The 13891-nt window shown below is 41.7% G+C and overlaps 1 protein-coding gene across 1 annotated transcript in view; it reads right to left on the bottom strand.

The window, feature by feature from the left end:
- Positions 1 to 12287, bottom strand: part of mgll (monoglyceride lipase) — a 30617-nt gene extending 18330 nt beyond the window's left edge. The window contains exons 1-2 of the mRNA XM_070910780.1: positions 12233 to 12287; positions 10257 to 10392 (exon numbers count right to left, since the gene is read on the bottom strand). Of these exons, the coding sequence (XP_070766881.1) occupies positions 10257 to 10384 (128 nt within the window). The 5' untranslated portion in view covers positions 10385 to 10392; positions 12233 to 12287. The remainder of the gene's footprint in view (positions 1 to 10256; positions 10393 to 12232) is intronic.
- Positions 12288 to 13891: the final 1604 nt, after the last annotated feature.

Genomic DNA, 13891 nt, shown 5'->3' with positions numbered 1-13891 from the left:
ACAAGTGTTACTGAGGGTGTGCCATTTTTCTACTTTACTCAGACATCAACCTGAACCATTCCCACCCCCGGGTGGACAGCTCTACACCCTGGGCTCTCGTAAGTCTTTAGGTCAGAAAAGCTCAATGACAGCCCCGTCGAAAGACTTATTAAAACATGGACGCTTTGAAAATGTCAAATGTTTTTCAAATGTTCCACCAACATTTGGTTCTGGGTATATTACAGGATAAAAGTAGTCCACACTGCTGCTTTATTTTGTATTTTGAACACCTACAGTACTTTCAGAAGGGGTTGTGAGTGACATCATCATCTACACCACTCTCCTGATTGGTCTGGCTTCTAGCTGCCGGACTCAGTTGATTCTTAGAGGATAGACTGAGGGCGTTTTCACATAATGTACGATTGATTCGTACCGGTCAGCTGTCACATTGTTCCGCACCAGAGTACACTTGATCCACACTCCGTAGCAGTTGGTGTCACATCATAATGCGCCATAATGTTGTTTGCGACCACCATAACACATCAAGAAGAAGAAGAGTACACTTGCGTCATCAACTACGCACATTTGTTTATGTTGTAGAAAAGAGTACTATGAGCACTATGCCTACTATTATTGCGATTGTGGAGACCATGTCAAGAACGACCCGCTTGCCTCCTTCCTACTTTATCAGCCACGGCCATGCAGTTCAGAGGGTGAGATCGGCGCAACCCAAACTGTACAGTCGAATCATTATGGCGTCACAATATCAGTCTTGGTACAGTAGTTTTCACACCTGACGCCAACTGTACCCGAGTACTCATGAACCGTACTTGAGACCACCTTCTCAAGTGGACCGCTTCGCTGATTCATGCCCGGGTACGGTAGACAGTGTTCACACTACTCAAACGAGCAGGACTTTGGGGTCAAGTATACTCTGATCCGGGTCCCTGATGTGAAAGCCCCCTAAAATCTTTTAAGGCTTTTAAGATCTGGGGCTGTATTCACAAAGTGTCTTATTCTACCACGAGGAGTCCTCCACTTAAGGTTCCAGGCAAAGAGTTTCTTCTTGAGAGCATCTTTCACTGACAGAACTCCTAAACCAAAATACATTTAAAACTAAATGAAATCAGATTAAATTAAATGATATAACAATTTCTTTTGAATTCAATTAAAAAATAATAAGACATTAAATTAAATCAAATTGAAATAGATTCGCATTAACAAATGTTATATACAAATATATATATAATAAATTGTGTCAGAAATTTCATTTATGAAACAAAGTTTATATTGGTTTGAGGAATAATTCTCACAAACAGCTGAGATATTTCAAGTTCATCAGCACTGCCAACTTCATTTTTCTCCCGTGTTATTGGATTGTTTCAATTTGCTGGTGATCTGATTTGATTCCTATTAACTCATGCCTACAAAATATGCTTTAAGTTTTATTATTATTGTTTTATTTTTACTTTAAGTCTAAGTTACTGTAGGACTGACCTTATTTTTTAAAAGTTTAAAAGTTAAGTAACCCTAACCCTTAACTCAACCAGTTAGGAGCTACTTCTAGGCTTAGGATGTTTGTGAACTTGGTAAAGCACTTGGCACTTGGTAAAGTGAGGCTGATGTTAACTTCCATTTGAAGGCAAAGTAGTATAGTAGTTAGTTTATAGATGAATAGTTCATAAAAAATGGCAAAAAAAAGGCGATGAAATTGCTTGTTCTGTGTGACCAACAGTCCAAAACCCAAACATAAAAATAAATGACTTCACAATGGATCAGTTATTAAAATAGGTTGATTTATTTTCTGTTAACTAAGTAGTTTCAGCAATAGATGTATTCAGCTGAAACAATAATGTTCAGAATGTATTTTGCCTTGAAGGTGGGAGCAGCTACACATTAAGTGGTGTTGTTCATCCCTCCAAAGGCTAACTGTGCATCATCACTCATCATCACGCATGATTCTGGTCAGAGATGTACAGATTACTTTGTGTGCAGCAGAAATACTTGAATATTCCAGTAACAAGAAGAGAGGCTTTTCATCTCTCTTCCTCATTATCTCTCTTCATCCTCTCTCTGTCTGTCTCTCTCATCTCTCATGGGAACTGGAGACCCCTTTGTCTCCCACACCGTTTCAGTTGCTGGAACAACATGGCTGATAACCAGCCTTATTAAAACACTCGGAGAGAGCGAGGGAGAGTTTTGTCCTCCCTCTGGCTCTACTCAGAGCTACTCTTAACAACCACAGACCCGAAACAAAGCCAAGACCCTAATCCCCTTAATGCAATGCTGACTGGCTACTCCAAGATTATACAGGAACTCGAAAACCTTCCAAATGTGCCAAATGCCTCATTCTGCCCCTTAAAATGTGAATTTTACAAGACAAACTAAAATCTTAGGCGTGCGGCTGATGCTCACACTTACAAGGAGGAACGACAAAATCCTTACAGGATTCCTATTATGGCGCTTTTATGAAATTCTAGGATTATTTTGCATAACTTAATCCACATATCTCAAATATCTAAAAATGTTGTTCCCACATTGCTTGTTAATTTGTTTTCACAAAAAAACCCAATCTGGTTTTGACCACAGTTGCACTCACTGCTTGGAAATCACCCAACCATCATCCAGAGCAATAAAGGTGTAAAGCTGCTATATTCCTGCAAGGGAGCTACTAATTGTCCTGTCTTTAATCACCAGAATGACAAGCAACCAATGGAGAGGAGTATAACAATTTAACAGAAGTATAATATGGAAACTAAATAGTGGGAAAGTATGTCTAATTCTCTCCTATAGTGTAGCTGAGTACACTCCAATTTAACATTAGATAACTGTTCATTTAGTGAGTATACTCACTGGAAACGTCTCTGCTAGCATACACATTTGTCTAGGCTAGGCTAGCCACCAAAAAGGAGACATTGACTGAGCCATGCAATCATAATGCCTGATGTTATTGTGCTTACATTCTTTAATTCACTTCCTTTGTTTTGCTTTATGTCATCTTAACTATCAAAAATCTATATTAGCATCTGAAAGATGTACATTTTTGAGAACGCTCTGGTGGTACCTCTGACAGAGCTACAATGCCTCCGCAAGCAAAGGCACAAGGCAATCTGCATCATGATTTGTCATTACAAGTCTGCATGAGGCGCAGCATCAGGACTGAGAGGCAGAAAGAGCCCAGGTGTAAATAGTAAAATTAATGATGGCTGAATTCCATTTAGATGCTTCAGTGTCAAGGTCCTGGTATGGCGCATGCTGGCTCACTGTCACAATATCCTGGCTTACTTGAATGTAATGGAGCTATCCATTTTTCTATTATGCCATGTCAAAATGTCTGCTGTGAAAAAGGCTTACACCGCTCTGACCCTCCCGTTTTTAATCAGGCAGAATAACTTAAAACACACATTTGCAAATGATGTAGAGCAGATATACATAAACACTATCCTAGTGTCACATTAGCACATTTTATTTGACATTTAAAAATGTTGATTGTGACATTGTCTGGGGCGACTGTTCAACACCATGTGAATGTGTTTAATTAGCTTTTGCTGATGTGGCTTTATATAAACACACTGCTGTGTTAAATGAACACTGGAGAGTTTAGTGTCCATGTGTCCAGACTGGACAGGAGCCAGAGGACGAGACAGAACGACCGAACACTGGCATGCTAATCTGATTAATGGACTTAGACTTAATGGTGTGTGTGTGTGTGTGTGTCTTTACTCTAATCCTGTGTGTATCACAATGTGTGTGTGTGTGTAGGAAAAAGAACCACAAATTGCTGAGCTTTCTTTGAAGAGCTGCCCAAAGGATGTGATGTACAGTTTGTGTGTGTGTGTGTATGTGTGGACATGTATGTGGTTGGGTTACCACATCAGTGCTGTTAAGTGCAGACTCAGTGAATGTACAGTTATAGGGGCGGGTATTCGGTATAGACATACAGAGGCAAAGATTAGGAAAAGAGAAAGAAGAGAGAGCCAAAGAACGAGAGGACAGGAAACAGGACACCAGTAGATATTGAAAACCCAAATTTGGAAACTTTTAAAACTCTAAAAATAAAACAAACAGCATGACCAGACTGCAAAATGACATGAGCGACTGTACTTGGAACTAATTATATTTAATTGTAGGCCAGATCTATCCAGCATTAAAAATCAAATCAATTTATTCCAATGGAGTTGTCACAAGCGTATTCACTCACATGGGCAAAACAAATCTGCACAAATTTCTCACATTAAGGAATTCACACTGTTGACAGGAGTCTATGATAAAAATATGTATTTTGAATAAACTGTGCAAACTTATTGTCCTGTCACAGCCGAGCCAACAAGCTTAATATTCCCTCCTCAGTAAATCTCTTTTGAATGGAGTGACGTACAATCCCGAAACCTAAATGTCAGGACAGTATAGAGAGCTTTTGTGACTGACACAAGAACTAGCACACTAGCATGTCCCAGCTGGATCATGCTTATCTCATCAGTCACAGTAGTTCACCTAGCAGGCCTGTGAGTAGAAGTTTCATGGTAACTGTATTCTGCTCAATTCAAGATGCTTCAATACTGTTTAAGACCCTGTCAGACTCAGTAAGAACCTGTTGATTCCCATGTGACAGTGAGGTTTGATGCACTTGGAGCAAAACAAAATGGATATGACAGAGAATAACAATGTGACAGGTGGAAAATGAGAAGGAGTCTGAGAGGAATGAAGTGTGACATAGAGGAATGGAAAAGAAAGCAAGTAATAGAAAGTGTGTGAGTGTGTGCTGCGCAGGGAAAAAAACAGAAGGGAGAGACAGGAAATTGCTGTGTGATGGAGAGAAATGGCGGCAGGCAGTCAGCAGGCAGCCACAGCAGGAAGGTTTACACCAGTAGACATGAAAAGGTAGACCAAAGAGACGCGCTATGTTGAAAATATTTCACTGCACAGCCAAAGGCTTCAAAAACATTCTATCAGTTCACCTTTCTTCTTTGCAGAGCGCAGATCTCAATACAGAGGAGCTCAAGGGTATTTCATTTGTGGTGCAATGCAATGCAAAAAAATGACATAAAAGCTCAACAGGAACCCTGTTACTTCAATTTACATGTCGTCACAAGCACAATGCACACTTTCTTCTGTGGATAGACAAACACATTACACCCAAACTATTTGCATGCAGATAGAGAAGATGAAAAATACCCTTTTTTTCTCAGCTGACTTGTCTTCTGAACATATTGAACCTTTTTCATTATGCACTAACACTGCCTTATTAAAAAATAAAAAAATAAATACTACCTCTGATACCACTGCTGATATTTTTCACTTCTTGTTACTACTGGGATTCTTCATCTGCACATCTTGTTCTTTGCGTGTTTGTATAACCCTTTTGCTCTCTTCTTATGTAATATTTAATACATCTGTGTAACAGCAGAAATCAATCAACTTTATGGCAATCATAATAATTATGAAGTATATCTTGATAATTATTTGCACTCCCATTTGCACAATCCATTTCTCAGCTTAATTTTAATGTTAAGGCCCTTGCTGGTAATGCTACTGATGCAGGAATTATAACTTACTGTTACAGTATTAATGAAAGCGCTGTGAATACGCTGTGAGTCACTGTGAATAAGAGCAACGGTGGAATGAAAATTGAAAACTGCCTCTGAAGTACTTCATCTCCATCTGCTTTCACATTAACTCACAGTAAATGATCACAGCTGGCACTTGGAATCACCTACTCTGTGAATTTTATAGGGATACAAGAGGCCCGAACATTTTATACACTCAGCCAGAGCCACGAAGGGAGCCGTTAGAGAGCTTATATATTTGTGAGGTATCCTCAACGAGAGCAACAGTGGCTGCAAGAAGCGGGGACGTTAAATAGCAGAAACACAAACGGCAGGAAACTCATCCAGACATCATCAGCAAAAACACAGATAACAGAATGACCTGTTTACACAGGCTGTGTGTGTGTGTGTGTGTGTGTGTGTGTGTGTGTGTGTGTGTGTGTGTGTGTGTGAGAGAGAGAGACTGTCAGTTGTTCTTTATGTAAAAACACAGGTGTGCAGTGCATGTATGGCTGGTATACTGGTCTCCATGTGAGTTCAAAGCCCCAGTTGGATGTCTATCGGAAGATCTGTCAATCATTGTTGATATCCCTCCCCTCCACCTTTCACCTACTTCCTGGTTCTAGTGAAAGGGCTTTTCAGGAGCCCATGACCTCTGACCCAATCTCATTCTCATTGCAACAAGACACATTTCAAATTAAGATAGTTGCATTTCAAATAAAGATTTGCATATTTTTGGATGTTTGTCAGCTGTCTGTTTGTAATGTGAGTCATACTGAATATGCCGTATACATATCTTTTCTTCCTGAATCTACACGTGGCAGATTTCTGTAAAGAAGTCTGTGTTTGTGGAGAAAATGTACTAGTGAATAAAAGTAGTCTCCTTCGCTGCCTACAATTTCATGCTGATTCATCAATGTGAAAACATGAGAGAAGCTATATGCAGACACTGTATGTGACAGTAATATCCATCACAGTAATATCCATCACAGCCAAATTCTAACATTAATGTACCGCTCTTCCTAATTACGGGGAAATACTGTGAACTTTTGCTGCTCTTACCATGTAACAATCAACCAAAGTCATCAAACCTCTAGTGGGAGAGTTAATATGAAACAGTCGGCTTAACTTCCGCTCTTTTGCTAAACAAACACTCCGCGATAAACTGTCCGGCCTACCGTTGGTCCAGTTAGTTGAGTCAATAAATGTAGATGCTGCTGCCTGTCACCATAGTTACAGCGCACCACAACTTTAGCTGTGTTGACAATGATGATGAATCATCTGCAACTCTTACTAACCAATTAAATGAGAAAGTCTTGATAATAATCAATAAAATGGCTCACTGCAGTGAATGAGTTGCTGCCAGTCTGGAGGCTGCATCCATCCAGACCACAGAGAACTCTTTTATTGTGAAACGTCAGAGTGCAGGGGCAGTTTGTGGCAGGAGGTGTGCAATCAGAGTCTTTCTTTGGCTGTCGGCTGTGCGAGAGACGCCGGGCTGGAGTGCCTCGCTTTGTGACACTTCCTCAACAGTTTTACTCTCTGATGACATTCTTCAGATGGCAGCGTGTTCAGGAGATACTGATTTCACTCAGAACTACTAACGATTATCCTCTGATAACATATCGATAAACACACAGACAGCGGCACATTATTAAGACCACTAAATGAGTTTTGGGATGTACTGCTGAGGGTGTGATTTTACTGAATAGGTCATGTTTTGTCAGCTTGTAAAACCTGTAATAAACCCACCTCACCCAGCTCTTAGGAGCTGCTAGCTCAGCTAAAAGAATCTCATTAGTCTGGGTTTCGGTGAAGAATTTAAGTGTCCTGTGAAAGTCTCAATGCAGCTTCTAAAGCTTTTTCACTGTGGTATGTATACAGTCTTTTTGGAATTGCTGAATGCTTATACTGCACACAAAACGGACACAAAACACCTGCTATTAAAAGCCCACATTGGTGGACGGATCACAACATTTCATGGATTTTGCATCCCTCTCTGTACCATGATTGCATGCATCTTTAGTACAGCCAGCTAGTGAGAAAGCTCTTATATAAGCCATCCAAAGCCTTGGCTCTAAAACAGTTACAACACAGGAAGATCTGCAGCTATTTTAAGCCTTAAGTGATTCAGCTTTTTACTTCCAAAAAAGATGATTTGCTGTTATGGTATGCCAATAAAATTGCATTTATTATTTGGTTTATTGATCTTATGGCAGGAAGAGCAGGAAACATTTTTAGAGTTGGTTATTTATCTCCAAGAATCTCCGCTGTCAAACTTTAAATGTATGAGTATGTCGGAGCATGAGCAGATTTTTGTTCATGTGGGAGTGTGGGCATGGGTCTGGGAAAGGCCTTCTGTGTGACCGCAGTGAGCCCTCGGGCCTCAGTGGCATTGTGGGCAATTATAAGGTCAAATGTTTGTCCCACTGCCCGCACAGAATCACTTCCATTTACATTTTAACAGGAGCTGCTGGAGTGCATCAGGCAGAGAAGTTAAATCCAACCACGACAACAACATCCCAAGGTTTGCTATCCACATCACCAGACTGCTACACACAGGTATACAAGCATCTGCATATACAAATACAGAACAAATCTAAGATGACAGCACACACACACACATGCACACATGGTATTGTAAATTATGAGCCACGGTTTATGGAGTAATTGTACAGCAGAGGCTCAGACACAATGTCAGTTAATGAGTCATGGCTCTACTGAGATGTGTGTGTGTGTGTGTGTGTGTGTGTGAGAGAGAGAGAGAGAGAGAGAGAGAGAGAGAGATCAGTAATATCTTGACTCCAGATGTTTTGTGGGCCTCCCGTTTCTGTCATGTCTCTTTCCTTCTGTGCTCTCACACTGCATGCAACTATGTGGTTTGTACGCGAGCTTTAAGTGTGACATCTGCGTTGTGTTTCATGCACCGCCACAGCCACATGTGTGGAGAGGAGAGTGCATAGCAGCAGCAGACTGTGGAAAACACCACTATTAAACTAGTGAGAAGTAGGTTGTTTATAAACTGGAGCCATAAATCTAGACGTGTTGTTCGATGTCTTTTTGGCCAAGAGACAACATTTCCATTTACACTCTTTCACACGGCAGAATGCCTGGTGAGTCAGGATCTCAGGCCTTTTGCAAATGAACTATGATGTTGTTCATTAGGGTTGACTATATACCTCAAATCAACTACAAGGAACAACCTCAAAACACAGGGGTTTCTGGGTATGAGGAGACAGATGTTGACATTTGATAGCCAGCGTTTCCTCATGCTTGGAAATGTGGGTTTTTCAAAGCAAAGTGAGGGGGAAACTACAGCTTGTTTGTTCCTTAAACGCAGTCTCTGCTGGACTGTTGCTGATTTTTGTGAAATCTAAGTGAGACATATACACAACATGCAACTATGTTGGCTTTCTCACTGCAGCTCAGGCTGAAGACACATACTCCACATGAGATTCCTCCTGCTGTTAAGATTTTTTTTTCCCAAATTAGACAAATGAAGGATCATGGTGTTCTCTGGGTACACACATATAATAATGTTTCTGTGACACTGCTTTCCATGATGACACCTTTGACTGTGACTAAAGCTGAAATCTGTAACTTTCTGCATTTTCTTGTCCTTCCCATCTCCTAAAAAGGTGACCAGTATTTCTCAATAGTGGAGTTTAGAGAGGATCTCCAACCACAGTAAATGTACTGCTTGATTTATCACCAAAATGTAAGTTTTAACTTGCTTAGTGGGCTGAACAAGTAACTGTTCCTGGGTCTTTTATTTTTAATGGGGTCATGACCCAGTATGAGTCACTGGTGCATCTGGTAGTCGCCACTATGAAGAGATTAACATAATTATAATGTTTTTAACGAGCTTGGGTCACAGATTGAGACTTAACTGTCCAGATTTACTAAAAACAAGGCTTACTACAGATTGATTTTATTGTATTTCATCTTTTCTTACTAATGTCATTTTGACCTATGATGTTTTTGTTTGGAATATAGTTAAGAAATAAACTGGTTACTTAAATAAGGGGTCAGACCAGGACCTTAAAATGGCTTACAATAAACTCCCTGGATATGAGGATGATGCATTGTTAGGCTGTAAGTATGGCCATATTTGCATTTATTACTGTTGAGTTACTGAGTTACAGCTCAAGTCCACAACGTAGGTGGCCTAGGTAGGTTTTCAGCCATTGCTCCTCATAATGTCACCCATGTGAAGTTTAAAACAACTAGTGAATGTTTAAATCAACACATTTCTAGTGTTGACTTTACTGTGACAGCATATGGAAGATGAGGAGTGCTCATTGGAGAGTTGTTTGGCCAGTCACACAGCTGATATGACACCCAGCACTGTTTGAAAATGAAACTTCATTAAAAAAAAAAGAAATTAATTGGGATGACTGTGGATACATTTGCACTGACCAGGGAGGTTTAAAGACTATACCCAACTGTGCACTTTCAAATATCAATTAATACTGATAATAATAATAATCAAGGATTAACATGCAGGACCTCAGAGTCCCCATGTGACTCCGGGACTGAAAACAATCATATGAATAGGATCACTTCCCTCAGCAACACAGGGAAACAAAAACAGTTGAAATGAATGAACCCAACTCTTAGCCGTATCCTATCTCACACACACAGCCTACTGTGGGCTACATAAAGAGAGGGACAACACAGTGAAACAGAGACACACTTTCCGCTAGTTTTCCCGCTCCGCTGTCCACCTACCTCGGCGGGCCGGCAGGCTCCCAGTAGCGGCAGAACAGGTGCTGTCCGTCGGCGTTGACGATGTGCTGGAGGTCGGTGTAGGGGACTCCCTGCGGGCTTCGCCGCGGAACAGCTCCCGGTTCGGGCATCGAGGGGTCTGCAACAGAGACACGGAGCAGCGATAACAACACGTCGCTGCCATAGAGGTAGCAGCTGAAGCCGGCGACGAGCAGGCAGGTGGCGGCGGACACGGCGTTCATTGTTTACGGTTGTTGTTTATTTATTTTGGTGCGTGTTTTAGGCACGCGCCAGAGGTGACACGGTTTGTAGGGTCGGATATGCCGGATCTAATCCTGAGCTGCACACACACACAGGCCTGCACACACGCGCGCGCGCACACACACACACAGAGGCAATGTTGTTAGAGCGTCCGCAACCACCGGCGTTACGTCACGAGACCATGCTCTGTTTTCCACAAGGTCTCTCTCTCTCTCTCTCTCTCTCTCTCTCTCTTCTATCTCTCTCTCTCTCTCTCTCTCTCTCTTCTCTCTCTCTCTCTCTCTCTCTCTCTCTCTCTCGGATTCAAATTAGCTTTATTGCTACGGCCGTGATTATTATTATGACACTTTAAGTGCAGTGCCAACATATATATGCATATATATATATATATATATATATATATATATATATAGGCTACTACAACAATTGCATTACTATACTGTAATGATAAGCCTATAATATAATAATAAGCAAATACATTAGAATACAAAACAAAGAATAATTGTTTTTCTTTCTCTACTTCTGTCAAACCCTGCAAAGCTGCACACACACACACACACACACACACACACACACACACACGATCTTTGTGTAGGCTTCCTTCTCTTTTTCCTGCAACTCTGAAGCACCCCCCCCCCCCCCCCCCCCACTCCTCTCTCTCTCTCTCTCTCTCTCTCTCTCTCACACATGAAGAAGCTTCCCCACAGCTTCAGGTCCAGCTGGATACACAGCATCTACATAGTGTCAATGGCATGTGCAGCATTACAATGAAGAGGACAGTGTGTGTACTGCCTGACACACCGCCGGAGGTAAAAATAGCACCGGTGTGAATCTATTTCCTGAGGTGATCGGGTGTCGCCTTTCAGGTTTAGTGACCTGGCCGCCTGTAAACTCGCAACTCGCAAGTGTTTCAGTGATCATTAGTCTATTAGAAGATGAGCAAACTATGTGGCTGCCTTAATTCACGAGTCTTGCTTGAAACGTCGACCTGATGGTATTAGTGAATGTCTATCATTAGGATTTATGTAGCCAATGATTTGGCAACCCGGACATCAACATGCGGGTACACAGGTTTTACCTTCAACAACATGCGACATTTCTGCTTTGTAGCCAATTCTGTGCGTGGAAATGTGGCGAATTTCAGCTGCATAATGACAGGATCACAACATGAATAACAGTGGGGAGTGTGCCATCACACATGTGGAAATAATCGTTATCACTAAACTTGCGGCTAAACCTGTGAGTGCATCATTATTGGAAACCGCTCCAGTGACATGCCTGCGCAAAACCTCCCTTTTGTTGTCATCTCTGCTGCAATCAACCGTTCCCACCTTCATGCACATGGGGAAGACTCACAACTGGACAGGAGGATGGTTATTGGCTGCATGCTTCCAGAAAAAAAGAGCAAACATTTGCTAAGCGGACATTATAGCCTTGTAAATGATCGATTCCTCTGGTTTGACTGCTGGTATCGATGCCAGTGCCTGTAGTAGTCGTGGAATACGCGCTATTTTAGCGCAATATTACGGTCTGCGGGGTTTTTTTTAATGAAAAGATGAATGGAGGAAGCTTAGAAGAGAAGATGCATGTGCGAATATCACTGCAAAACTACACTGGAGTGACCACAGTGAGGTTAAATCGGAGTCCTGAGCCCTGCAGACGCACCGTTAAGTCCCTGTGCAGAGATATCATGAGAATATTGTAGAGATGGCACCAACCTGTGCAGGAGCGTCTGCAGTGAAGTTTCAGCTTCTTCTCGGACTCTCCAATCCCACTCGCTCTCTCTCTATGTATGTATGTCTCTGTGTCTCTCTCTCCTCTCTCTGTGTATGTCTCTCTCTCTCTCTCTCTCTCTCTGCTCTGCTCTCGCCACCCGCCAAGAGAAGAATGCAGTCAGCGACGTTAGGGGAGAAACTAAATAAGTATTCACACACACACCCCCTCTCTCTCTCTCTCTCTCTCTCTCTCTCTTACACATACACACATAGACGTTTTCCTCCAGAGGCGGAGATACAGCTCTTCTGTTTAGCCTCATTTACTGTAAAAACTCACCATGGTTGAGTCCACATGGTTCACATTATGACCCAGAGATATTTATTATTGGTTGGTCTGTCATGTGTGGATCAGCGTCTCTTCCTCTTTATTTACCGTAAAGCTTCCTGATATGAGAACAATTCCTCCAGACTAAATGGCTGGTTGTTTGGTCGTCTGTCAATGCCTCACAAAACGAGCCATGTTCTCTCATCTAGTCCTGTTGGTACGTCGTTGATGGACATTGTTTGCCATTACAAGCTCCCCTCACAAAATAAATAATATGACTGCTTCCTGATCTGCCACCTCTATTCATGTTGGGTTAGGGTTAGGCAGGTAAAACTTCTTGGTTAAACACAACATTGACATTATATCACCTTATGAATGTGTTAGCAAATTGCCTATACACACAGCAAAGGCATGCAATAGGAAGAAGATTACAAGCTAGTAAACATGGATGTAAATAATGCAGGTTTCAAAATGATTGTTTGTTTTTTTAACCACGTTTGTTAAAGCTCAAGGATACACACAATGCGTTACACAGAACTTTTGTTTGTTTACAAGACAACGCCACAGGGCACCTTTAAGTTGATGTGGCGAACTTGTCAGCAAGCAGTTCCTCATTTACACATCCAGTAGATGCAGAGCGACATTAGCTTCCACTTGCAGTCATGTTTCTGGCAAATGGTCCCTCGTTTAGCTGTTTAACTCTCCACCAATACCTGTTTGTTTAGCTGCTAAATGCTCCACTATGTTCACCATTTAGCCACTAGTCTTGTCTCTCTGCCGTTCGGTGCTGGGTGTGTGTTCACATGGTTTATCAGAGCTTTTTTGTTAATTTATGGCTGTAAATGAGAGCAGTGAACCAAAACAGTAAAGTAATGAGCCCAAAGACACTAAAATGCTCCTTAGAGCTGAGGGAACCTGCAGAGTTGGTGGTTACTTCTCTAGTAAGAGCAACCACTTTCACATTACACACATTCATTTGATCCATCGAGCTTGAAGGTTAGGGAAAGATCTATCCTTAGCAATTCACAATTGCAGATTAGTCTGGAACCTCTCAGTTCATTTTTCGATTTCCCTGGGGTGTTATCAACGGGTGCAGACCAGAATGCCTCTGGACACTACAACCAGCCAATCAGAACAACGAAACACGTGACATAGCGGTAGGCTGCTAGGCTAGGCAGCAGACGCATCTGCCAAGGCAAATAAAATATAAGCTTGCAGGCTAATCCTTCCTGCTTCCATGCATCTGAATCACTGCCCATCTTGTTACTGATTAAAGTTACAACCCCTCCCAAACCAAGAAGCTAACATGACGTCAGACTGAATAATGAAGTGAAATG

Source organism: Enoplosus armatus, chromosome 8, assembly GCF_043641665.1.
Source record: "Enoplosus armatus isolate fEnoArm2 chromosome 8, fEnoArm2.hap1, whole genome shotgun sequence".
In the NCBI taxonomy this organism is placed as follows: Eukaryota; Metazoa; Chordata; class Actinopteri; order Centrarchiformes; family Enoplosidae; genus Enoplosus; species Enoplosus armatus.
The sequence above is the reverse complement of the archived record's forward strand: the minus strand, read 5'-3'. Positions and strand labels throughout refer to the sequence as shown.